Raw genomic sequence first — 27,794 nt, forward strand, 5'->3', positions numbered from 1 at the left:
AAGGGCCACGGCTGCACCCTCCCCAGGACGGAGACCCCGAGGACCCTAACCAAGCTCAGGAGCTGGTTGCAGAAGACAGCTGTCCTTAGAACTGTGACTCGCTGACTTTGAAGGGAGTGACAGTGTATGAGGCAGTTTTATCACAAATGACCCAAGGACCATTGCACCGGGAAGAAGAAGAAACAAAAAAACAACAACAACAAAAAAAGGCAAAGTCTTGACTCCTGGAGGTCATTTGTTTTGTGGAGTCCCCTTAAGAACAGAGTTTAAACCTCTGGGATTGGACAGAGGCTGATGAGATGTCACTTATCTGTTGGGCCTGGTGTCCTGGTGGGCTGAAATGCTCCCAGCAGTTCTTATCTACAAGTGCTTGCTCTGCACCCAAACCACGTTCAGTGCTTGGTTCTTGTAATTTGTTTCATCTCCATAACAACCCCACAGCGTCCACGAGGCACCCGAGAGGCTGGCTACGGTGCCTGGGATCACACAGGTGCATGGGACAGAAGCAAGATTGCAATCCCAAAGGTCTGCTGCTCTCTGCCTATGTGCAGGGCCCATATTCATGCTGGGTCTAACTCTTCCAGCTCAGAATTGCTGGGAAAAAAAAAAAAGCAAGAGAAACACACCCCCACATACACACTTTATACATATATTTTCCTTTATTTTCATGTGATTGAAAAATCGTAGTATGCATGATGAATTGCAGAGATGGGGTCCTATTTCCATGCTGGATTGACATCTTCTGACACCTATTTAAAAACCAAGTTAGACTAATACCCACATTGATGGGCAAAAATGACAAAAAACCAAAAATGAATTCACACTGAGTAACTGTAGTCTGTGAGTTTTCCATTGCCACTAGTGTTCAGAGTAAAACCTACACTGTGAGTACAAACAGAAATGGAGGCACTTTTGTCTTATCATAGTAATTCTAAATAAGATTTTGTATTTTTAAAACTTAGCCTATACCACATATTGTAAAGTTAAACACATTGGCAATAAACATAATTTAAATTTAGGTTTAAGGGACAACATGTTCTAATCTCAAAAACATTTAGCAAATAACCTTTGAGTTCACATGAGCCACCCACACAAAAACCAAAATGAACTACAGAAAGAAAAAAAAAAAAAAACAGAAAAAGCAACTGTCTGTTGACAACCAGATTTTCTTTCAGCTCTTGAGTTTTTCATCTATAAATAATCTGTATGTTTCGCATCTGACCATTTTCTTAAACGGCGCCTCCTGGCATGTTCTCACTTTAGAGTGTCTAAAAGACAAGAATTAAATGTGTAAATCATGGAAACTATTAAGTTTTTGGAGGCGAGCTCTTTAAGACACATGCTTTTTAGATACCAAAAGTGTCAAAATGAGGCATTAAGATGATGTATTCTTTCTTTAGTGCATCTGTTTATCTTTTGTGAAATCTCAAGCTTGATAAATCACCAGAGATAAAAACATCATTTTTAACTTATCATAGATCCCAAATGCCAGGAGGAAAAACAGCACTGTGTCCTCTCTCTCATGAATTTACCTCTCTCCCTGCCTATGACTTATGAGATTTTATTTGCAGAGAAAACATAATGTTCTATTAACTTGAAAATGATGGCTTTTCCCCAGAAACGTGAGAACCAGGGAGGGAGAATAAAAGCAGTATTCATCCTCAGATCTAATCACCCAACAAGTTTCACTGTCTGCTTCAAGTGGCATAGAGTGTTACATGGGGAAGATCACAAGATAACTAAGGGTGAGGTTTTCACCAGTAGCTCATCTTCATCCACTGACACTTAGAAGCCCTGCTCTGCATATCAAAGTGGGTATCGAAAACTTGACGGGGAAATTTTACTTAATACCAGCGTAAATAGAAATTGGTGAAGCTAGCTCAATTCCTTGACCCTGTCCCCAGAAGTCACTCAGAAATTCTCAAGTAGCAGCCTGGATAATCAAGAAATTCCCATAAATTTTCTAATTATAAATGAAAATTCTTCTGTGCAGCTAGAGGACTTATTGTAGAGATGGTTCCTAAATGGTTCTTACTGTGAATTGGAGGATTGCAGATCATGAATCAAATGAATCCGTTAGTCTACAACACAGAACATGGCAGAGCATTCCAGAATGTTCCAACCTGCTACTTCCCAGTATGTAAACAGTTTCCTGATGCAATGAATGAATATCAGAGTTTCTTGCCTTGTTCATATTTTATGATTTTTCACTCTTCAACTTAGAGCAAATCAAACTTCATGTAAACCTTCTTCAGGTCGTGGGCATACAGTGGAATTTTTATGGTAATGGTTGCTGATGAAGCTGATTTAAGGAAACACTCAGCTCTGTCGTAAGCCTCAGAGATGCCCAAAGTCCCGGCTGCACAGGACCAGTGGCTGCCATGAGCAGCTGACCTCCATTTCTTCTGCTCTTTCCACTCACAAGAATCATGTAAGCCACACTGGTCCTGAAGAATGGCCTTGAGGGACTGCCTCAGGTGTGGGACCGAAATGGCAGACGTCCTGAGAAGTTGAAACTCACTCCATTCTCCACCTCCAATGGCCATATGAGGACTGAGCCCACAGAGATGCTCCACCCGGATGCGGCATCTGCTCAGCTGGCCCGCAGAGGCAGTACTGGCATGGAGCACCCTTCCTTTGCTCCCGTGTCTACCCCACCCCATCCAACATCCACTTCTTGAAGGTCCATCGTGGGCTGGGGACTCTGTTAAGTTCTAGTCTTAAAAGATCCAGGAAGAAACAGCCCCTGCTTCCCAGAGGCATTGGTCAGAGCTGGAACAAGAGCTGCCCGAGGCCAGGTACCCTGGGAGAACAGGAAAGAGATGCAAGTCAGACGAGGTATGGGGTGCAAGTGGCTTCCCATGGGGTCAGGAAGGAAGTGTTGGAGAAGAGGCCAGGGGAGAATACTGAGGGAACAAGCCGGGCAAGGTGGGTGGTCATGGGCATGTCAAATGCCTTTGGGGCCTGGCCTCTACTGGGTGGCATGGGAAGCTGGGAATTGTCCCTACTGAGCAGGGTCCACCTGCACACCCAGGCATCCTGGAGGAAACTGTCCTGGCACTTGGAGACATGTACTTTGGGGAAAGGGACCAAGATGTCAGCAAGTAGGCATGACCAAGAGGTCAAGGGACAAGGATTTAGTGGCAGTGGGGACCAAAAGGAGAGTTTGCTTCAGAGAAGCAAGAGCACTGTGCTGGAGGAGGCTGCCTTGGGAACTGGGCGGAGAGCCTGCAGAAACAGCTACAGATGAGGGCCCCTCTGCCAGAGGGGCCCCTCCCGCACCCACAGGCTCCAGGCAGAGGAGTGGTCAGAAAGGGAGGGCCACGCACAGCTCGGCTGCTCTCCGGAACTGAGAGCATGAGCTGGTGACAGAACAGGCTGAAGATGGAGAAGCCAGCAGTAGCCCTCACCCTCCCCACACCTATAGGTCCCTGAGGGTCCCCTCCACCCCTTCACCCAATCCCAGTGGGCAGGACACTGGAGCCACCATGACTGCTGGTTGCCAAAATGTCAGAGGCCCCATTGACCCTTTGCTTTGAAAACAAAACAAAGTTTTCCCTGAAAAATGAAACCCCTCCCTCCCCCTCTCCCTCCCTCCCTCCCTCCCTCCCTCACCATTTCCCTTATGTTGTGAAGAGGTAGGCGGGGGACTTCAGAGGCCTGGGGCCGCAGCTCTGCCACTGAACTGAGAGCACTGCTGTCACACACAGGTGACAGGAGGGGGCTGAGCGATGGGGGCCATGCTGCCACCTTGTGCTCCAGAATCAGTGGAGATAGGACTTGCCAACCAGGGGCCGCCTGGTGAGGACACAGGGAGGGCCCTGCCGCTAGAGAGGGCCACCTGGCCCCAGGCACACAGTCATGCCCGCTCCAGTTGGGACTGTCCTCTGGGGTAGCTTCAGCCTCCATTTCTACCATCCTGAGAGGGGCTGCCTCCCCCTGCAGCTGGCTGAAGTGAGACCCCAGTCTGCGCCTGGATGCAGGCTTCACGGGCGGGGCTCCCCCTCCCTGGGGAAGCAGGGTCTGGGTCCCCAGGGGGAGCTGGCTGACTGTAGCGCCAGGTCTTCCTTCTCCCACAGGAGCTGCCCTCCATGCGGGGCCAAGGACAGGGACACAAAACAGTTTGAAGATATGAAGGCAGCTGGCTCTGGGCTGCCTGGACGTGGGTGGCTTCATTCACCCCCAGGACAGCTTTGAATTTCTAACTCGGGTCCCGCCTGCCTTAGGACCTCTGCAGCCCGGGGAGCAGCATCCACCTTCACCTGGCCCCTTCTTTTTGCAGCTTTGTCCCACACCGAGTAAATTCTTCAGTTTGGACACCAAGCTCTTCCCTGGCCAACCTGGTCACCCCTTGACGTGGCTGAGCATCAGCAGCAGCACATTGCCCACAAGAGGCCTCTGCTGTTGGGACCAGGAAAGCATGGCGTTGGGGTACCTAGGGGAATGCAGTGCAGGCTCCGGTGGCCCTCCAGGCAGCCCATGGAGAAGGCTGCAGCTGGAGAAAGGCCAAGAGAGAGAGAGAGAGCCTAAGAGAGAGGGAGCCTAAGAGAGAATCCCTGTTCCCAGGCCCTGGCACAGGGATCGAGAAAGAAGCCAAGAGAACATTGTGAGATTGGATTTTGGAGCAGGTGTGGTTCACATGCCAGGGTCAGGTGTGCCTCCTAACTTAGCTGTGGACGTCCAGTCTCCCCAGTAATATTCAAGCAGAAAACAGCGGATGGCCTTGTCCATGTGGGTTGTCATGTCTGTCCCCCTGATTTGCAGCAAGGAGTCATAATGACATCTACTCCTGACATCCACTTCCCTGTCAGGCACGTCCTGCTGGGCAAGGTCCTGCCTTCCCTGCAAAAATGGCAAAGACAGAGACGGCTGGGGGGAGCTGATGTCCCTGCTGCAGCGCATGGCCATATGCTTTTCCTCCCACGGGACCACTCTTCACTTGCATTAGGTCATTTTCCCGGGGGTTCCCCACCCCCACCCTCTAGGCCACTCGTTCTGTAAAGCACTATTCTCTCTGTGGGCTCACCTTCTCCCCCCACCAAGGTGGGAGGCTCCACCAAGGAGGATGTGGTTCTGCTCACCAGGTGAAGGCTCGCGGCCCGCTGCTGACCTGAGCAGCCTGGGGACCCCAGGAAGCACGTCGGCCTGCAGTCTCTTAGGGAAAACTGCCCCTGACAGACCTGAGCGGTGGGTGCTTACCCCGAGGCCCATCTCATTCTTACTGGGCACCCAGCCTCTTCAGGTGGAGGGACATGGGTACCACAGATGCTTTCCTTCTGGGGGGTTTCTCCTCTTTAAGGGAAGGAGGGGACATGGCATGTCAACCTGTCAACAGTGATGCCTCTGCCCACAGCCGTGGGCTGAGAGGGGCTGCCCAAGAGTGCCCATGCCCATTCTTTCTGCTTTGGGGACTTGCTGGACACCAGAGTGGTGTGAGGTGAGAGAGAAGCCTGCCATTGGCCTGAGAGCATGTGTCACACTGACCTCTAAGTGAAGGGAAGCGACTGAGAGATGCGTTGCTCCCCCTCTGCTCCAGGGTGGCTGGTGTCCTCTGTGTAGAGGGTCCCAGGGGCTTGTCTCCTGAAGTTCAGCCACCCCGTGAGGGAACCTCTGTGGTGTGGCCCTGGGTTCCCACCAAGGCACCTCAGTCCAGCTCCACAGGTGGGGTCTTGGCTCTGGGCATGGGGGACATGCCACTGGTGGAATGGGGTTTGAGCTAGGGCGCAGGTCTGTCTTTTGAGTGCTCTCCTGAGCCAAGCCCAGCACGTCCATTGAGCACCAAAGACTGATCCCGAAAGAGAAACCCAGTCTCCCGCGTGGCACTGCAGGGCGTGGACCAGGGAAGAGAGGGTGATGGGAAGAGTGAGAGGAGCTTCCTCGAGGCACAGCAGGAGGTGCTGGTGTGACATGGTGCCCTGCACTGTTCTCTCATGCCCAGCCCTCCCTCTGTCCCCACCCCAGCCCTAGAGGCTAGCACTTTCTCTACAAGTGACCGAGGACCTTGAGGCCCAGCCAGGGCACAGGAGCCTTCTGTTGGTTCTGAGCACACTTTGGTTAGGTGAGAGCAGGTGTTTGGACATGGAAGAAATAATTAACATGAGAGTCGATGGGTCGCACCCGAGTGTCATGACGGAAACAGTCTGGAGAATTGGGTTCTATAGGTAACATTGGACAGTGCTCTTCTGATGAAAATCCATTATTGCTGATATAATCCTCTTTAAAACATCTGCGACTGTGAGTGTGACATCTAGACATCCTTGAGGGCCAGGACAGTGGACTCAGAGCACCCCTCGGTCCTGAGGCAGTGTAGCTCTGCCTGCCCTCAGGGATCTGTGAGGTCGAATGGACCTGGGGTGGGCGAGGGCTGTGTGAGACTGCTGGGGCGGCCTGAGGGGTTCAGTGCAGGGCTGCGCTTTGCAAGAGCTGGGGCTGTTGCCAGCAGAGTGGCAGAGAAGGGCCTGCCAGGTGAGCACGGCTTTGAGGCTGGCAATCGGAGGCTAATCCAGACAGGTTAATTCAGTAAAAAACTCTGTCCTTGTCCAAAGACACAGGCTGAAACCTGAGGGGGCAGAGCAGTCATGGGGGCATTCAAGAGCGGGGATGAGAGTCTGTATTTGGGCACTTATTTAGACCCTAATTAAAAACGGGTGCTCAGGACACCGGTTGGACTTTGGTGAAAGCTGGGTCCCACCAACAGGGAGAAGGGAAGGTGGTTTATGGAAATGGTCTAGATTCATGGGTCTAGGGCTCTGCTGGCCCATTTCAATGGATCACTAAAACATCTGTTTGTGAACCTTCCTGGGCCTCCCTCCTCATTCTGCTTGGGAGGCTGGTGGGGGAAAGATGGCTGATACATCTTGGTGGGTGGGTTGTGAGATTTGCTGAAGCCAAATACGTGGGGCCCTGTTGTGTTGGAGTGCTGGAGCCATGGACATGGGGCTGGAAGGTGGAGTTAGAAAGCTCAGCACTGCCAGGTTTTCCAAGGCGGGGGAGCCCTCCCCATGGAGGACTTGGGATAGGGTTCCATCTCTGGGGGACAGAATGGCCAGGCTGTGGCTAAACCCAGGAGCTCCGGCTATGTGGGGTGGAGCTTGGCTGCTGGTCCGTGGCCTCGTGCTCTGATGGACTCATCCCAGCCAGGCAGAGAAGTTGCTGCGTGCGGGCCCTGACCCATGCAGGGCAGGCAGGAGTTCCGCCATGTCACGAGGAAGGGCAGACGCAGCAGCCTGCCTTCATATCCGTCAGGACCATGAACTCTCCTCCAGGCCAGCCCTGATCCTTGTCTGCAGGAGGGTCGTTCACTGTCTTTTCTCCCCGTGCAGTGACCTTGGAGCAGTTCTCCCTGGCAGTGAGGAGCTGCCCAGACCCACAGGACCAGGCTCTGTTAATGAAGGTAGGTTACCAGATGAAGTACTGATTTCCTTAAAGCCTCTAGCACTTGTGTCGCCCCGAGGAGGGTTCTGTTTTCACAAGCGGGAGTAAATTTATCATCTCTGAGTTTTGTGCTCCGTGGGGATACTCTTGTCATCTGCGGGTGGGAGGACTGCTGGTTAATGAGCACAACTGAGTGCAGACGTGACAGGAGAGTGGGTGTCACCTACGAGCAGGGAAGCTGTTGAATTCTCCAGAGGGCCCCATTGGTCTATTTAAACTCATCTGACAGTCTTGATTCTTTTAGCAGATTTATGAGGCTTGGCCAAATTCCATGTCTCCCTCTGTATTTTTTAATTAAGACAAAGGATTCCCTCCATTCCCAGTCTGCCACCTCCTCTCTATTAGACACTTCATGTTAGCCGTTGGGATGGGCCTCTGGAGCCAGAGCTCCCTTGCCCGCGAGCGCCAGACAGATTTCTTCCCTTCTCAGTGACAACTATTTTATTCCTTCCAAATGACAGGAGCAGAGGTGTGGGTGCCACCTATGCTTGGGCATGCAAGTGGCCTGCATGAGTTTCATCATTGCTTTGTCTTTGAAAGCAGTGGAGAGCTGCCCTCCCAGTGTAGAGCTGTTAGGCGCCTGTTTTCACCCAGAAACTGGGCACCCGGGTCTCCATGAGGTCACTTCCATTTCACGCCATCAGGAAGCTGTGTGCACCAGGAATTGCATTTCTTCACCCAAACACCAGCTTCTTTGCCAGGTGTCCTCTGACTTTAGAAATGAGTGGAAAAAATAAGGTGTCACCATAAGGGATTTTCAATTCATTTGCCTAAGATGTGATATTTTTGGTCTGGTTTTTTTTTTTTCTTTTCTTTTTTTAAGCTTTCAGTGATGCTAATTTCATAATCAAGAGGGGCTGTGGGTCCTAAGCTCTGGGTTCCTCCAGGAGACCCACGTCATAGCATGCCCACTTGGCAGTCCTGGGTGTCCGACACAGGAGCTGGCGTGGCAGAGATCGGCATGTGGGCATTTCTTGCTGTTCTGAGGTGTCCCACACCAGGCTCTCCGTGCCCTGCCCTGTGCTCCTTCCTTCCCCTCTTTCCGGCCACTCATGTTCAAGGCGATGGGAACACAGGCCTTCGGCTCTTTCTTCCCATCCTGTCTAGCATTTCTTCTGCTCCTTGCTCCTTCGTGCTTTGTCCTTGCTCTGCTCTTCCTGTCCATTGAGTCCCAATTTCAGAAGGTGAAACTCCTGTGCCCGGCTTGGTACTACCATGAGCCCCACCTGAATGTTACGTGGGCAACTCAGAGGTGGCATGGGGCAGAGAGCAGAACCCACAGCCTGGCTCAGGAGCTCACCCTGGACGTGCCTCTAATTGTCCTTGTGGTTACACTACTTGGGCTGCTGCAGCCCCCTGAGTGTCTTCTCATCTAGAGGGAATGGGTACAAGCAGATGCCACCCAAGGGCCCTTCTTCCTCTCACAGTGTCTTGACCTCCTGCCCCTCATGCTGCCCTGTGCACTTGTTTAGAGACTAAGCTAGGGCTTGGGAGAAGAAGTTAAGGTGGCCTGGGACTTCTGGGATGTACATAACATACAGTAGCCTGTGTCTTCCCCGTGGGTTTCTGCAGACCGTGGGACCACGGTCACCAGGATGATGTCTTCCGGTGTTTTCACAGTATCTGCAGATACTTGAACAGGCATCATCAAAGAAGTTTCACTGAGCAAGATGTGTGCTCAGTTCATATAGACCGAAACCAGCTCGTGCTTTTTTTCAGGAGATTGAGGTTTTTTTCATGTCACCTTTGGGAGGCCACCACGTGGGTGGGACAGTGGTGTGCAGGATTTTTGTAGATGTATGTGAGAGCACTGGAGCGACAGTAGGCCGTTCTGACCGCAGTCACCTGCTGTCCACTGTGCAGGCTCCAGTGCACTTTGCAGACTTTCTGTAATAAGTTGAAGATCTAACTCAACCTCATGAGAACCTGTTGGCAGGAAAAACAATGCTGGGCCAAATATGGTATTTTTTTTAATTATATTTTGCATACATATTGTCACATCCCCATGAGGTCAGGTAATAGCCTCGGGTGGCTGTGAACCATGCAAAGCTTATTAGTCACACCCTGTTCTGAGGGTCCTGCAGGATGGACTCCCAGAGTACCTGCTGCTCTGGGACTCAGCTTCCCCATCTTCCAAGCAGAGGTCAAGTCTATGACTGTCTTGAGGTTTTTCCCACCACTGCATCCGGGGAAGGGGCTAGGGAAGAGGTCCTGCAGGGCAAGCCTGGTGTCACCTGGGTTGCCTTCCTGCAAGACTTAACTATTATTTGAACCATAGAAAATACTTTCATTCCACAAGTTACTGACTGGGTCCAATTCACTTTTATCCCCATCCTTTCCTGTTTCTTCCCTCATTCATGGTCCTTATGCCAATCAGTCTGTTTGGCCCCTGGGACAGGTTTCCCTGTCCCAGCAAACCTGCTAATCCTCAGCTCCACCCACCACTCCCGGTGGCTGCAGGTCTCACCCATGGTCCAGCCACATCCAGGTGTGCTCAGTACATGTACACCCCACTGGAGCCATGTAGCACCCTGTCCCGCTTCCTAGGGCTCCTGTCCCCCACCTCTGATTTGTGGGGTGGCCCACAGCACCTCCCCGTCCTGGGCTACTGCGCCAGATCCGCATGTGCATCTGCCCCTGAGCACCTTTCAAAGCCATCCCTCTTCTTCCGTCCCAGAAAGAGCCCCTGGACTTGATCCCCTGGGGCAAGTTCCAGGCTCCACTCGGCCAGGACTGAGCACAGGTCACTTGTATCTCCCTCAGCATTGTGCCCTCTTCTGATACAAAGAGAAGGCATGTAGCCGACCCTAAAGACCCTCCCAGCTCCACATCCTGAAAATACATGGCTGGGAGCTGCCCGCAACCTGTGACTCTCCGTGTGCTGCAGAATCGACCTCGCCACCTCTGCCTGATTTCTGTCTTCTTCAGGCTCTGACAGGTGAACTGGGAGCCTCAGTCCTACATGCCACTTTCTGGGTTCATTTATGGCCCTGACTATCTCTCCTTTGGAAAGAATTATTGAAGAATTTATCCAAGCAGGTATACTTCTGTGAGTAGAAGGGACTGTCACTAAAAATTCAGCTTGGGTGGCAGGCTTAGGCCAGACTGACCCAGGCAAGCAGGGCGATTGGGGTCAACCCCTTTTTGGGTCAAGTCCAGAATCCCTCCCTCCATCATCTGGCCCTACTTTGCCTCTCAGGCTTCTCTCCCAGCCCTTGGTCCAAACCCCCTGCCCTGACTCCCACCAGAGTCATTACACCTTCTTTGTAAGTTGGCAGTGGGCAGGGAGACGGACCTCTCAGTGCCAACCTGCCTCTGGACTCCTGTTCTCTAAACTGAGCATGAACGATGGCATCTCCTCCTTTTGTCCTTGCACATCTGGGAGTTTCTGGCAGCAGCTGTTTGCGATCTGAGTAGGAGACAGCAGAAGGAGCGAGGCCCTCAGTTGTACTACCATTATCATTATCAGAGGTCTTCATATCCGAGCCTCCCTGCCTCCCTGGGTCAAGCTGGAGAAGTGAGTAGGATGCCTGGGGACAGTGGCCCTTCCTGGTGAATGCTGCTCCCTCAGCTCAGGCGACAAGAGCTAGGGCTCAGGGAGCTTGGGCTGTCGCGTGAACCCTAGAGCAAGACAGTAGCACAGGGGCCAGCTCAGAGCCAGGTTCTAGCCCCAATGATGCTGGGGGAGGGCCCCAAATGCTCCCACGCTGCAGCTCGGGTGGAGGCCCAGCCCAGCCACACTACCCAAGGCCTCTGGCCAGAGGCAGCCCATGAGGGTGAAGGTAGGCATTCTAGGAGGTGCCTCTGAGATCACACCACACTGACTGTGGAAAACAGCAAGAAAACAGCTGCTTGTGACAATAAGGAAGCAAATAAGCAGGTAGCGAGCCAGGCTGGCCCAGCCCGCTCGCTCACAACTTTGCTCCCAAAATGGCAGGTCTGGGGCGGGGCTGCCACCCGAGCACTCAGCCTGCTCTCTGTAGAGCACAGCCTGGCTGGTGGCCAGATCAGGATACTGTGGCCCAAGGGGACAGGTGGAGCACTTTTCCTACCTGCTCAGATAGGAAAACCAGGGCTATGTGCCAGGCCCACTGGGCTTGGTGATCCTGGTCACCAGGTGTTGAGGCCCAGGTTCCCCGGGGAGGCTCCATCAATGCCCCCTGGGATGTGGAGGGCTGAAAGCCACCAGAAGCTTCTTTAGCATTTCTTCCCACCCACAAGCGTTAGTGCTGCCCCAGATGCATGGAGGCAGCTGGGCAGATGTGGGAGGAGGATCCCAGGCCTCCCTCCCACGAGTCTCTCACCACCATCGCCTGACCTCACGCAGCCGTTTTCCTGTCTCAGGATATTCTAAGCAACCAGGCAACCTGGTTAAGTCCTTGTCAACCCAAACTCCAAGCAACCCCACCATGACCCTTCAGCCCTCCCAGGTGACCCAACCCAGCTCCTTTCCAGAAGCAGGCGACTCCCTGGCCTGCTGGAATCCTGTCTGGACCCAGGGCCTTCCCAGGGGGTGCAACGCTCCCCCTTACACGGAAGGAGCAGGCTGGGGAGAAGGGGAAGTTTCCGCATGACCGCTCCACTGCCTCGCCCCGCTCAGGAGGCGAGGAGGCACCCAGCAAGCTGGTCCTCTAGTTTTCTTCAATTGTCATTGTCACAAAGATTCCTTCTGCCTCACTTCTCCCAAACTCCTCCTCCCCCACCCCTCTTGTCGCCAGGCCAAGGAATGGCCAGCGAGCGGCTGGGTGCCCAGCACAGGGCATGTCCACATGGGTGCCCTTTGTCGGCCTCCTGCTTAGAGGAGGCCTCAGTGCCTCCAGTTCCCACAGGGCACTCACCGCAGCCACCAAACCTCCAAGCAGGGCGTTGGGGGACTGTCCCAGCCCTGCAGGCAACGAGCAGCAGCCATTTGAGCCTGTCAGGTGGGCGGGGTGGGTTTTTCCCTCTCTCCTGCATTCTAACTGCTCTCTCTTCCTTTTCTCAACACGTGTAGGTGGTAGCTAGTTTAAGCACCAAACCTAGCAACCAATGGTTAAAAACAAATCCCTCCCGTCACACGCTGGGCTGACTGCGACGGCCTTCTTTCTGCAGGCAGCCCCTTGCACGTCCAAGGACTCCATCTTGGCCTTGTGGCCTTAGAGAGGGTCCTCTGCCCCAGGCAGCCAAGGCTCCCTCTGTCTGTCCAGCCGAGGCCCACAGGGGCTGCCTGCATGTGCCCAGGCATGCCCATGGCCAGCAGTCAGGCCTCTGTGGCTGGTCATGGTATCGTGCCTCCCACACAGAAAAAAAGGGTTCTCATTTGAAGCCTGACAACATTTCCAAACCTGATCCAAAGTGAAGAGCCAGCCCATGTTCTGAATGCTGCAGACACAGAAGGTCAAGGTGATTGGGGTGTGTGGTGCTGAAACACATCTCTTCCCCCCCATCACCTTCTTACTCCTTATAAGCAAGAGGTACACAGAAAGAAGAGCATGTGTGGCTGGTGGTGTTCCTAAGAGCAGGTGTTCAACAAATGTTGGCTGAGCATCTATTAAGTGCTGGGGAATGTTTGTCTAGTCCTGGGCTCACTTGAAGAATTCTGTTTCAGTGTTTGTGTTCTTGATAAGGGAAGGAGCTACCGATGCCGTAGAAATCAAGTTTCAGACCCAGCCGTGCAGGAACAAATGGTTCTCTATGATTCTTGAACCTCCTTGACATGGGGACCCTGGAATGCCTCCCCCTTCCCAATTGGAGATCTCTCCATAAGTGCCAAGGTTCTGCAACCCAAACCAGCACCCCCAAAATCGTTGTGGCAAGAATCTTTGTTGTATAGAACTAACTTTTAACTCTAAAGAATATCTAATGGTCAAATGTCAGGCTCCACAATCAATAGACAGAAGATTTACTTAAGTGGCCATCTACACTCACCTGCTCTAATCATAACATCAGTGAGTGCCTACGAGGTGACAGGCACTGTGCTGGGTACTAGGGAGCAAATATCCTAAGACATGGTCCTTGACTTCAGGTGACTACCTGATGAACAGGTGAGACAGACACATCATTGTATCCTAATAGACAAGCACCTCAGAGTGGGCCAAGCGCACAGAGAGAGGAACTTGAGGATGCTAGGGGAACACCCAACTGAGCATCCTCCTCAACATGGATTTAGGGAGGGCTCTGCAGAGAGGCGGCATTTGAGCTAAGTCTCCACGTCTCTGCAGGAAATTCAATTTCACCAAGTGGGTGGGTTCCATGGCACTTAGCAGAGGTGTTGATGTGACAGGGTGAGTTCTGAGTTTTCCATTTATAGAGTGTTTCCGATGTACCAATGCAGGCCTTGAGAGCCAACTGCCAAAACAGGGGTCTCAGGCAGCTGCCTCTCCAGAAGCTTCCGTTCCTGTTCTGTGCATTTCCCCAACTGACCTATAGAAATCTTGAAACTGCAATATTCAGTATTCCTCCTTGGGTTGGAAGACTTTCTGATTTTCCTGTGCTAATACCAGAAACCAGGGTCAGCTAAGAGTTGCTCTGGGGTTGTTTTGGGAGTGTGGCCTCCGGGCAAGAGGCCAGGGATGGAGAGGGGGAGGGGTGCAGAAGGCCTGGGGGAAGAAAGGCAGGGAGGTCTCCTGTCTGTGACAAGGGGATCCGCTGTTCTGTGGGACAGTCTGCACTCCCTCTTGCTCCTCCATAAAGCTCTCCTGTCAGGAGAAGTGGGCCACCATGTGGAGTGGCCTTCAGGTATCTGGTCACCAGAGGGGAGCACATGAACACACGGTGGCAGCAGTATGTGTGGGCATTACATCTGCTCTGTCCCTTGACACCTCATCTTCAAGCATCTAAATCCCTGCCTATGTGGGGAGCTGGCTGGAGAGCAGAGGTCCTCATATTTGGAAATGCAGTGACCTACCCCAGGCATAGAGGGCGTACTCCTCCAGGAACTCCTGCCCAGGAGTGACTGCAGAACCTGTGGAGGCTGTGCCTCCCCAACATCTGTCCCTGTTTGCTCTGTGTACAGATCTAGGGACCAGGTTTAATTTCAGGCTGAAGACAGGAAAGGAGGAAATGTCAGGAGACCCAAGAAAATCAGTAGGATTTGGTGGACATCGGGTATAGGAAACGGAGGGTAGAGTTTGGCTCTAAGAGACTATCGTTAGTGGGAGGAGAGAACGGAGCCTGGCTGACACTTGTCAACTTTCCCATCTTCATAGAGATGGAGATGCTGGAGTGCCCAGGGAGCACCTGTTTTGCACTCACTCAGCAGGTGGAGAAATTCCACCAGGTGTGGATTCAGGCTACCAGACATCAGCAGCCTTCCCAGTGGCCAAAGAGAGACACATTTCCAGCACACCTGTAGTCCCAGCTTCTCAGGGAAAGGGATGTTAGTGCTGAAGTCACACGAGAAGTTGTGTGGATGGGCTGGGTAGGTGCAGAACCCAGCACCCACCCTAGGCAGCTCTCCACACACAACCAGCCGTATCACACTCCAGTTAAAAACCAGAGAGATTGTGAGAGTGGACAGTTTCTGCTCTCTGTGCCTGCCTAACTCTTCCTCTTGTCCTTACTAAATGTTAGGTGCTTTGATTTTGGTTAATTTTATAACATTCAAACATGTATTTTTTAAAAAAAGCAAAACACCATGAATTCCAACTTCCGATGGGGAAAAAGAGGAAGATTGGTCAGGTCAACGACCTCCCTCTGCCAAAACCTGGAAAATGCTTGGCACACAGGAGGTGAGGAGGGGGAGGAGAAAACTAGTCTCAATTAGATGTCAGGAATGAAGACCCACCAGCCAACCTCTTCCAGGGACTCCCGAAGGAGCATCTTCACCTTTGGGGCAACCTGTCCTCCCTTATCTCCTGTAGACTGTCTAATGACAGGTTGGGGATGAGGCCACCTGATGTGTTCCTTGTTGGATGGGAGGAGGGGGGAACAACTAGGAGCAGCCTATTGATCATTGTTGGATTAATATTTTACATTTTGAAAAATCTTTCCCAGTAAAAAGAGCCCTGAATAACAGGATGAAGCCAGTTATATAAGTAAGGTAAGATTAAAAGCAAGTGACCCTTGAATTGGGTAAAAAAATGAAACTCATCTATATGGTTGGTACATATTAAAAAATGCAGGCACCAGCTGCCAGGGAGACAGAGTGGACACGCTCATCCCTAAAAAGATGGCAGCTGCCCAAGGTGGTGCACACCTGTAGTCCCAGCCACTCAGGAAGCCGAGGCTGGAGGATGGAGAGTTTGAGCCCAACCTGGACAACAGAGTGAGGCTCCATCTCAAATATAAAAAGACAAAAGGCAGAGATTAGAAGATAGATAAGCTAGGAACTTCCTGTCCCAAGAAACAACACAGCAAGAAGTTCTCTGTTTGCCTCGAATAATCCTGAGTGGCTGAGGGAGCCGGCAACCTGGAAAAGGACACTGCACGCAACAGGAGAGAAAGAATGAGAAGGAGAGGGACAGGAAAGAGCAGCTTAAAGAGACAAAGGCTTCTGAGAAGTAACTGCTAGAGTCCAGCCGAACACCACAGGAAATCTGTGGCCTCACTTTCACCCGAGCCAGGAAAGGCCAGGTGGGAAGTGTGGACTTCCACACTCACAGGATTACAATGAAGTAATGCAACTCCATACTGAGTTATATCAGAGGAGGCCAAAGAAATAGTCTCAGAGGATAAATATAGAGTATAAACACTGCTCGGTGCAGTGGCTCATGCCGCTCAGGAGGCTGAGGCAGGAGGATCACAAGTTCAAAGGGAGCTGGAATTTTGATCTCCACTGGGCAGTAGCAAGACCTCCCACCCCCTGCCCGACTACAGTGTCTTTGGGAAGCACCTGCAGAGCTGGACTTCTTACCCAGCAGTCACAAGCCCCTCCTCCCAGTGACGGGCCTCTCCCTGGCAGTGTCAGCAGAAGTCATGTGCCTCCTCCCCACCTGGGCTGTCAGCGGGCTGCAGTGAACTCCCTCCTCCTGATGGAGCAGAATCACCAGAAGTCAGCTGGCTCAAGACTTACACAGGACCACAATCACATCATAGAATATCCAAAGTGTACAGATGTCTACCAAAATCACTCGTAATACCAAATCCAGGAATATCTCAAACCAAATGCAAAGAAGACAACAGACAGCAACACCAAGATGACAATGATGTTAAAACAATCTGAGAGAATTTAAATCAGCAGTATACACATACTTCAGTGGGTAATTAGGAACATGTTTGGAAAACAGTAGGAAGTATCACCAAAGAAATGGTCTCAGAAGACAAATAGAAAGTATAAACAACTGGTGGGTGCAGTAGCACATGCCTGCAATCCCAGCGGCTCAGGAGGCTGAGGCAGGAGGATCGCAGAGGCCAGCCTCAGCAACTTAGTGAGGCCCTAAGCAACTTAGCAAGACCCTGTCTCAAAATAAAAAATAAAAAGGACTGGGAATGTGGCTCAGTGGTTAAGCACCCCTGAGTTTAATCCCTGGTACAAGAAAGAAAGGAAGAACAGAAGAAAGGAAGACAGAAAGAATGAATGAAAGAACAAACAACCAAGTAGAAACGTTAGAACTGAAAAAAATATAAAATAAAAATCTCAACAGCAGAATGGAGAGGCAGAAGATACAACAGTAGAAATTAATAAGAAAGAGAAAAGAGATTGAAAAGAAAAAGAAAAGCTTTGGGGACTTAAGAGACTACAACAAAAGATCTAAATTTGTGTCACCAGGCTTCCAAAGGACAAGAGAAAGAAGGTGAGTCTAAACAGTACAAAGATATAATTGCTTAAATACCTCAACTTGATAAAACACCTATGCCTACCTATGGAGAGTGGTAACAGTGATTGGGAGACCGGTGTCTGAGATTGGGGTCCCTGATGACTTTATGGCTGTGGCATGCTTGGTGCCTGGGAAAGTTTCTGTGCAAAGGTGCAGGATGCCCGGTGGCTATGGTGATGCTCTTCATGGGGAGGCTCTGTGCTGGAGTCTTATCAGTTTTGACCTGCTCTCAGGCACACAGCTCCTAGGAATGAAAGAACTCTCTTGCTAAGACAACCACTGTTTCACCAGTTCTGCGCTCCTGAACCTGCCCACATGACAGTTACTTTAGACAATGGACTTTCTTGAGAGCTACACAGTGCTCCTAACATTGCACACTTAATATGATGTGATCACTTAAGGATGTACAATGTAACACCTATATCAGCTGCTAAACAACTATTCAGAGAGACGTGCAACTGTAGAATGTAACTGAGGAAATTGCTGCATAATGTTGCTAACTCTGTAACTTTCATGAACACAAAGGTTGATGCTTGCAGTCTTCAATCTGATTAATGAGACATATATAATAAAGATTGCTGGTGTAATTCTTGAGACCTGCTTCTCCATCAGAGAGCAGCGCTCCACCCAATCCCAGCTGTTTTATTCAGGATCTGCGTATGTGAGTCTTACTTCTTCCAATCTCCCATCACCCCTCATGGGAACCTGCTAGTTTGGCCGCTCTGGTCGTGGCACCTACAGATTCAAGAAACTAGGCTGCAAACTGGATAAACCCCAATAAATTCATCACACCAAGACACATCATAATTAAAATTCTGAACATTGAAGACAAAGAAAACTCCTGAAAGCAATGAGATAAACGTTTTGCTCATAGGAGACGGCAATGCAAAGAACAGCAGATTTCTCATCAGAAACTGCACAGGCCAGAAGAAAGTGACAGGACATGTTTAAAGCATCAAGAAAAAAAAATGACTGTCAACGGAATCCTCCATCCAGTGAAAATATCCTTCAGGAACTAAGAGGTAATCCTGGCGTTCTTAGATGAAGGAACACTCATGGAATTGGTCTTCAGGATCCCTCCACTACAGGAGTGGATACAAGTCCTTCAAGCAGGAAGGACCTGATGAGAGAAGAAATCAGAAAAGAAGGAAAACACAGTCAATCAATTGTGCGTTCAGTCAGCTCTCCTTCTCCTTTGGGGTTTTCTAAATTATGTTCGACCATTAAGTGAAGATGATGATACTGTCTGGTGTGATTCTAAGTGAGTATAGATGTGATTCTAAGAGAAAGTTTTGGACAATTATTTTGTAAATAGGGAGGCTAATAGGATGGTATGATAATAAGGGTTTTCACCTTGTGCTCAAACTGTTGACAAATAGATGTGATCACTTAAGGATGTACAATGTAACACCTACATCAGCTGCTAAACAACTGTTCAGAGAGATGTGCCACAAAATAACATGGATAATAAAAAATGGAATTCCGAAAGTCATGCAGCGTAAGGAGGACGAAACAGGAAGGAAGGACATAGAACGAGAAAAAAGGGCAGCCATAGCCCTACCATTTCAATCATTCTATTAATTCAAAATCTTCTCAATGAAACAAGTTAAAAACAGAGCTGATCAAAGTGGATTAAAAACATGAACCAACTATATGCTATCGACAGGATGAGTTTGGCTGAAAGTAAAATGATGGAAAATAGCATATCATGCAAACACCAATCAAAAGAAAGCAAGAGTAGCTCTGTGGATAGAAATCAGAGCCAAGGAAATCACGGGAGACTGAGGGACATTCCCTAATGACAAAAGGGTCAATCCACCAAGAAGTATGGAAATGCTAAATGTGTGCATCAAACCTGAGATCTATAAAATATGTGAAGCTCAAACTGATAGAACTCAAAAGAGAAACAGAAATCCACAACATAGTTAGAGACTCACACCCATCTCAACAACTGATAGAACAACTAGACAGAAGATCAAATGTATTCATGCACAAGATCTAACTGGCGTTTACAGAGTATTCTAACTAACAGCAGCAGTCGACTCTATATTCAAGTGTCCGTGGAACATAAGTCAAGACAGACTCTAACGTGAACATAAGGAAAACTTCAAACAATTTTTTATAATCTCAAAGGAAATAAAAATACAGCATAAAGAATGAAAAATTAAAGTACAACACATCAAAGTGGTGGATAATAGTTAAAACAGTGCTGAGAGGGGAATTTATCGTTTCCCTGAAAATGAGGAAGAAGGAAAGAAGGAAGGAAGGGAAGGAGATTAATTCCTGGAATTAGTAAACGAGTTCAAGAAGGTCACAGACACAAGACTGACACGAAAAGACTAATTACATTGCTATTTACTAGTAATGAACACCTAGACACCAAAATTTTTTAAAAACACAATTTTTTAAAAACTAAATACCTAGGTATAAATCTAACAAAACACTGGCAGGACTTGAATTTTAAAGAGCTACAAAATTCTGGGGACACTGATCAAAGTAGATGTGTATAAATGGAAAGACGTCTCTCAGCCATCACCTGGGGACATCAGCAGAGGAGGATGAGACTTCTCCCCACATCAATAATAATGTAATTCCCGTCAACATCCCAGCAAGACTTTTCTTTATTGCTGTGGGCCAATATTCTGAAATTTATATGTAATGGCAAAGAAACTAGAATAGTTAAAACAATCTTGAAAAAGAATAAAGCATCAATCCATCCAGTCTCAAGAAGACAGCCATGCTGGCAGATAGATGCATGCACACATAGATCAGTGGGACAAAACAGATGCAGACAGATGTTTCCAACTGACTGTTAATGGAATGGCAAAAGCAATTCCCATGGAAGAAAGATAACCTTTCCAACAAATGGCACTGCAGTACTTGGACACCCAAAGGCAAAATGAGAGGGGAAGAAACCAAGCACAGAGGGGGCATTAGAGCTAGTAGGAAGTTGAGTTGGGATCAACCCAATACTGAGTTGTAAACAATGAGTCAGGGAGAACCTGGCCGAATGCTCTTCCCAAGAGCCTTGCCTTTGGCATGCAGTAGGAGTGCGGCGCTAAACCAGTGTGTTAGTCAGCTTTCCATGACTATAACAAACACCCGAGGTAAATCCACTTATAAAGAGAAAAGTATGATTTTGGCCCACAATTTTGGAGGTTTCAGTCCCAGATTGGGCAGATGTGTTGCTTTTAGGCCTTTTGTGGGGGAGCAGCACATGACCTAGAACTATGGGGGGGGGGGAAGACAGGGCAAGAGAGAGAAAGAGCAAGGGCCAAGGTTTCCAATACCTGCTTCAAGGGTGCATCCCACCAGAGGGTCTCCCACTAGGTCCCCCCTCTTAGAGGCCCCGCCCAACTATGCCAAGTTGGGGACCAAGTCTCCAACACATAGGCCTTGGGGGGCATTGAAGATATGAGCTACTGCAACTGATCTACACAGTGGGCAATGGAGGAGCTCCCCGAGAGCCCCGTCCCTACCCGCCAAGCCGTGCTTCCTGAACCTGCTCATGGCCACTGGACATGGCGAGGCCCGTGCACCCTGACACCACAGGAGAAGGGCAGGGCCAGAGCATGGCAGCCACAGGTCTCAGCAGCCAGCTGTGTGATCCTCGAGCCACAGGAAGGCCCTGCCCTGTCGACCTTCCTTCAGGGTTCAGAGCATCAGGGCCCAGCTGTCCCCTTTACCCATGTTCACTTAGTATGCCATAAAAGGAGGTCCTGAGTTCCCTTCCCCAGACATTTCTCTGTCTCCTTGGGGCTTGTTGATTTGCTTCCTGCAGATGATTCTCTGTGCTGTTTGCATCCCACCATCTAGGGAGGCCCAGATGCAGCTATTTAGTTTTTCATAGGGCAGGAAACAGCCGTGGGTCTGCCTGTCTCTGACCTGTTCCTGCCTTTTGCCAAGCCCTGTGTTTGATCCCCCTTGACATGTGGCCCATGGTGCATGTGGCCCATGGTGCACGTGGCCCTCATCACCTCCCCGTGAGGAGGAGCAGTCACCTCTGTTGCAGAACATATTGGCACAGAGAAGCCAGCCTGGGCTCCTCGGGGTCCAAGGGTAGGAAAGAACCACCCCTGGCTGGCTCTCCTGCCTCCTGCACACCCACCACCCCGTGATGGTCCTAAAGAGGGGTTCTACAGACACCGGAGATACTACAGGGATGGGTTTGTTTAATTGGGAAATATCGCCAGGCCGTTGGGAAGACAGAGAGACTTTGATCCTGAGCAACCTCCTCGGGGGATCAGAGAAAATGACACCAAACTTGATACTCCCCTGCCCCGCTTTCAGGTAAAATATCAATAGGACCACCTCACCTGGGGAGACTGGGCGCACCTGGATCTGAGGACTGGGAGGGGAGCCACAGAGGAGCACGGCTCTGGTCGGGCCCAGTCACTGCCCTGTGACTGAGAAGGCCCTGAGAAACTGCAAAGCCAATACTTTTTTTGCTAATGCCGACAGAAATTCCTGAAAGTAGGAGGCAGCGCCACTGCCCATCCATTTTCTAAGGCAGTAATGCAGCTCCCCAGTGGCCCGGGTCTGAAGTCGCAGGCAGGCACTTCATCACTGCGAGGGAACAGGCTGCTGCTGGGGAAACCCGTCCTGCTCTCACGCTGGGCTTTCCGGGGCGGTAATAAGCTTTGTTCATCTTGTCTGAAGCTGGAGGACCAACTCGGTCCTTTGGCTCCATCTTCCAACTCATTATGCAGGCTGTGGATGTGGGCCGCCTGCTCAGCATAAATCACAGGCAACCTCCCTTCCTGCGGTGGTCCCAGTGGGCTCAGCTTCTGGGGAAGCAGGGCTTTCTGAACTCTTCATTTCCAGAGGTGTAAACGGAGCCCCTCCCTGCCATGCTGAGCTAGGCATGGGGAACTCCAAGACGCAGGAGCCTCCGCTCCTGCCTTCCTGATGGGGTTGTGGTCAAGGACGAAGTCACGTGGCCAAATAATCACAGCCACAGGCGAGCGTGAACCACCCCAGTCTGGGAACTCCAGAGGGGAAGAAGCAGCATTCAGTGGAGGGGGATGGGGACAAAGTGTCCTTGGACAAAGTGACAATACAGAGGCCCTCTGAGAATGTGCCCTTTCAGATAGAGTTTGCCATACCCAAAAAAAAGGTGGAGATTGGACATAGAAGATGACACATAAACTCCAAATACAGTCACGTGTCCTCTTACGCAGGAGGGACTCATTCTAAGAAGTCATTGTTAGGCAATTCTGTCTTTGTGTAAACATCGTAGAGTTGCTTACACAGACCTAGATAGTATAATCCAGTCACTCCATGTGGCTCTCTGTGCAATCAAAGAGATTCATGAGCCTGCTGCTAGCCTCACAGTTTCACAGTCAATTTTTTTTATAAGTAGAAGGAATGCATTCCTTCCTAAAATAATGATGGAAAGTATAGAACAGTAGGTACCTAACCAGCAACAGTCATTTGTTAGGAAGATCAAGTGTTTTGTACTGTACGTAAGGACACATACATACTTGTTATGGCTTAGATATTAGGTGTCCCCCCAAAACTCATATGTGTGACAACACAAGAAGGTTTACGGGAGAAATGACTGGGTTCTGAGAGCCTTCATCTAATCAGTGCCTTAGTCCCCTGATGGAGTGACTGAGTGGTAACTGAAGGTGGGTAGGGTGCCACTGGAGGAGGTGGGGCATGGGGGGCGTGCCTTTGGGATATGGATTTTGTATCTGGTGAGTGGAGTCTCTGTTTCCTGATCATCACGTGAGCCACTTCCCTCTGCCACACTCTTCCGTCATAATGGTCTGCCTCACCAAGAGCCAAGGAATGGAGCCGGCTGTCAATGGACTGAGACCTCTGAAACCGTGAGCCCCCAAATAAACTTACCCTCCTCTAAAATTGTTCCTGTCAGGTCTTTTGATCACAGTGACTAAAAGGCTGATTAAAACAATGCTTTCTTGTACCTGGCAGCACAGTGGGTTTTACAGCAGCGTCACCGTGACTGTGGGTAAGGCAGTGTTAGGGTGTCTCTAGTGTCCCTAAGTGATGGGGTTTTTCCAGCTTGTTTATGATCTACCTGTGGGACCATATGTGGTCTGTGGTTGACTGAATGTCATCAGGTTGCACATGACTTGGAGTTTTAAAATAATCGTGAGTTTTAAAAAAACAAAATGACCTTGCTCAGAGATGTCTGGTACTATCAATTTTGACGTGTGTAGATTTACGGAACCACTCCCACCATCAGGATATCATGTGTTTTAGTCGGCTTTTTTGCTGCTGCGACCGAAAGACCAGAACAACTGTACAGAAAGAAAAGTTTATTTAGGGACTCACGGTTTCAGGGGTCTCAGTCCATGGAAGGCTGGCTCCATTCCTAGGGGGGCTCAAGGTGAGGCTGGACATCATGGCAGGAGAGTATGGCAGAGGGAAGCAGCTCACAGGGTGATCAGAAAGCAGAGAGGGACTCCACTCCCCAGATACAAATATATACCCCAGAGCCACGACCAGTTCCCCCCTCCTCCAGCCACACCCACCAATTCAGTCATCACTCAGTTCATTCCTATCAAGGATTAATTCACAGATTGGGTGAAGACTCTCAGACCCCAGTCATTTCTCAGAACCTTCTTGCATCGTCTCACACATGAGCTTTTGGGGGACACCACATCCAAACCACAACACCATGCCACTAAGCCATCCTAAAAAAAATTCTTAATGTGGAGGCTTTATAACCTCCCTCTCCCCCTTCTGCCAGCCCCTGGAAACCCTGGGGTCAGGTCTCCATCACTAGTTCTATCTCTTTGGGAATGTCATATATACGGAATTGCACAATGTGGACGCTTTGGGCCCCGGCTGCCTTCACTCAGGACGTGTCTGAGATTTGGCCACGGTGCTGCCCTAGCACTAGCTCACCCCTTTACTGCCCAGCAGCCTTCCACTGGGCACCAATTTGTTCATCCATGCACCCATGGAAGGCGCTGATTGTGTCCAGCTTGACTGTCTGAGCAGAGCTGCCCTAGGTGTCGTGCACAGGTTGTTATGTGCACACACACTTTCACTTCTCCAGACCAGAGCTGCTCAACCATGGCACCTCAGTTTGGATCTTAAGTGTCCCTCTGTGTTAAAGACTTAGACCTACTTGGTGCTACTGGGAGGTGGTGGAAACTTTGAGAGATGGGGACTATTAGAAGGCTTTAGATCATGGGGTGGGGGAACACCCTGGTAAGGGGACTGTGGAATCCTAGTCTCTTTCTTTCTCTCTTTTGTGTCCCAATTATAAGGTGAACTGTTTTGCTACATGATGGGCTCCTGCCATGATGTGCTCCCCACCCCACCAGAGACCTGAAAGCAATGAGTCCACCCAATCATGGACTGAAACCTCCAAAACTATGAGCCCAAATGACCCCTTTCTCTTTATAAATTGATTATCTTGAGTATTTGTTACAGTCACAGAAAGCTGACTAACGCACTTGGCACATACAGCTTTGAAATTCTGGACTGATAGTTTATTGTGGGGGCTACTCTATGCATTGCATTACACTGTTGATGTCATATTTAAGAATTCTTTGTTTAACTTCAGGCCCTGAAGATTTTCTATCATGTTTTCCTAAAAGTTTCATAGTGTGAGTCAAGATTTGCTCATCTTTTAACTACTGATACTCAGTTGTTTCAACATCGATATCCATTAAATTCCTTTTGCATCGCTGTAAAAATTACTTGGGCTTATTTGTGTGGGCCTATTTTTATTTTATTCATTTTATTGATGTATCCAGTCCTTTACTATGCTATCTTTAAAACTATAACTTTATACTAAGCCTTAAAATCAAATAAGGTAGTTCCTCTGCCTTGATTGTTTTGCAAATATTTTAGCTATTCTATTTTCTTTTCTTTTTCATATAAATTTTATATTTCTGTTGAATGTTTCAGCAAAAAAATTTTGCTGTGATTTTGATTTGAATTGTGTAAAATCTGTGGATCAGATTTTGATTGGAATTATGTCAAAACTATGGGATAATTAACAAATGTACTAGAGCAACTTACAATCCATTTTGTTGGTTCTTTGATTTCTTTCATAAGCATTTTAACCTATATGAGTCTATTTTTTGTTGCTAATAACACAATACCACATTCTGGGTAAGTTATAAATAAAGAGGTTGATTTGAGTTCATGGTTGGGTCCTAGGTTAGTGGGCCACATCCTGTTTGAATGCAGTTTTTCCCCTTCAAAATTAATGTTAGAGTTTAATCCCCATTATGAGGTATGTTCTTGCTGGTAGAGTTCCAGAAAAGCACAGAGCATTGTAAGTGATAGACAGGGAGTACATTTGTGTATGTGTATCCTTTGATCTCTCTTTCTCTTCTTAGAAAGCCACCAGTGTTCAATAATGAGGTCATCACCTTTACAACCTTATTTAATCCTAATCTTCCCAAAGGACTCACCTCTGCTCATCAGTCAGATTAGGTTCCCACCTTTGTAATACCTCGCAATAGGGATTAAACTCTAACATTAATTTTGAAGGGGAAAAACTGTATTCAAACCAGAGTGATATCTAAGTATTTTATTTGGGGGGAAATTATTGTAAAATGTACATTTTTTTTTAAAGTTGGCTTTCTTGTTGTGTGTTGCTAGTATCTAGAAACATAATGATATTTTATGTGTTAATCTTATGTCTTGTGATTTTGCTAAGCTCACTGTTCATTCTAGAGGATTTGGGGTGTTTTATTTTTTGGGGGGAAGGGAGGGTTCTTGTGACTTTTCTATGCAAACAATTATGTTGTCTATGAGTAGTTTAATTTTTTCTTTCCAATTTCTATGCTTTTCTTTTCTTTTTCTTGTTTTATTGCATTAGCTAGGACTTCCAGTATGATGTTGAATAAAAGTGATGAGAATTGACACTAGAAATCAATAACATAAATTGTATCTTAGGCAGAATGTACTCAGGTATTTTTTTTTTTTTTTGCCACTAAGTATTGTTTTATCTACAGGGTGTATGTGTGTGTTCTCTTACTCCTGTGGGTATCCTTATTCAAATTGAGAAAATTCCTTACTATTCCTGTTTTCCTAGGAGTATTTTTAAAGGATGAATGAATGTTGAAATTTTTAAAAATATTTTTCATTGTAGATGGACATAATACCTTTATTTTGTTTATTTAGTTTTATGCAGTGCTGGGGATCAATCCCAGGGCCTCACACATGCTAGGCAAGTGCACTACCACTGAGCCAAACCCCAGCCCAGCTTTTTCTACATCAATTGATATCATCATATTTTTATTTTCTTTCTTTAGGTTGTTTACATGATGAATTACAATGTTGCACTTTTTAGCATACAATTTATCCTGCATTTCTAGAACAAAGTCCAATTGGCCATATGGTATATTATTCTTTTTTAAATTGCTGCATTCATTTTGTTAATAGTTTGAAGGCAGGGTTCTGTCTATGTTCATGAGAAACACTGGGCTTTAGTTTTCCTTTTCTGTACTATCTGTCCAGTTTTGTTACCACACTAATGCTGGATCATAACATGAATTAGAAAGGGTTCCCTCCTCTGGCATTTTCTGGGAGAGATTGTATAGAATTGGTGTTATTCCTTGTTTAAATGTTGGGTAGAATTCTTCAGTAAAATCATCAAGGCCTAATGATTTCTTTTTCACAAACTTTTAAAACTATAAATTCAACTTCTTTCATTTATGACTATTTTTGTCATGTATTTCATCTTGTATGATTCTTAGCAACATGGTATTCCAGGAATTGCTTCATTTAATCTAAGTTTATAAAATTATTCATAGCTTTTCCTTCATATCCTTTGGTCTCTTTGGGGCTGCAGAGCTTTCCCCTATTTTATTCCAAATATTAATCATTGGTATTTATTTTTATCTTTGTAAACTTATTAGAGTTTTATCAATTATATTTAATCTTATTAGCTTTGTTTTTTTTCATTTATTTGTTTCTATTTTTATTTTCATTAATTTCTCTTCTTGTATTTGTTTTCTTTTTGTCTAGTTGTTCTGGGTTTATTTTGTTCTTATTTTTGTAGGTTCTTGAAGTGAGAGTTTAGGTTATTGAATTTAGACTTTTCTCCTTTACTGTTTTAAGCATCTCCTGTTATAAATTGCTTATGAGCACAACTTTCCTGGCACCCCACAACTATTTATAGGCTGTGTTCTAATTACTCCTGAGACTCTTGTCTTGATCCGTGAATTATATAGAAATATGTGGTTTAATATTCAAGTGTTTAGAGATGGTCCTGTTATCTTTATGCTCTTGAGCCCTAGTTTAGTTCTATTATAATTATGGAACATATCATGCACTGTTTACATTTCTTGACTTGTTAAAATTTTTCTTATGATTTAGGATATGGTCTGTCTTGGTGACTGTCTCATGTGCCCTTGAATGAGTATCATGCTGTTGTTGGGTGGAGTGTCAGTCCAATCAAGTGGGTTGATGATGTTGCTCAGTTCTTCTGTGTCCTGCTAGCATTCTGTCTGTCAGCCCTATCAGCGGGCACCCTCAGTTCTACAGGTGAGTGATACTGACCCCTCCACTCACACTGGAGGACTCGTCTACTTTCCCCCCAAATTCTATCTGGGCTTTGTACCATGGATTTTAAATATGCGTGTGCATCCACACTTAGCCTTACTATGACTACTTGTATCAGTAGCC

At 48.2% G+C, this 27,794-nt stretch overlaps 1 protein-coding gene across 1 annotated transcript in view; it reads left to right on the forward strand.

Moving 5' to 3' along the window:
* The window catches only part of Acoxl (acyl-CoA oxidase like), a 203,921-nt gene that overhangs the window by 148,092 nt on the left and 28,035 nt on the right, over window positions 1-27,794 (forward strand). Inside the window, exon 8 of the mRNA XM_077792061.1 lies at window positions 7,323-7,393. Within this exon, the coding sequence (XP_077648187.1) occupies window positions 7,323-7,393 (71 nt within the window). The remainder of the gene's footprint in view (window positions 1-7,322; window positions 7,394-27,794) is intronic.

This window comes from Urocitellus parryii, chromosome 12 (genome assembly GCF_045843805.1).
Source record: "Urocitellus parryii isolate mUroPar1 chromosome 12, mUroPar1.hap1, whole genome shotgun sequence".
In the NCBI taxonomy this organism is placed as follows: domain Eukaryota; kingdom Metazoa; phylum Chordata; class Mammalia; order Rodentia; family Sciuridae; genus Urocitellus; species Urocitellus parryii.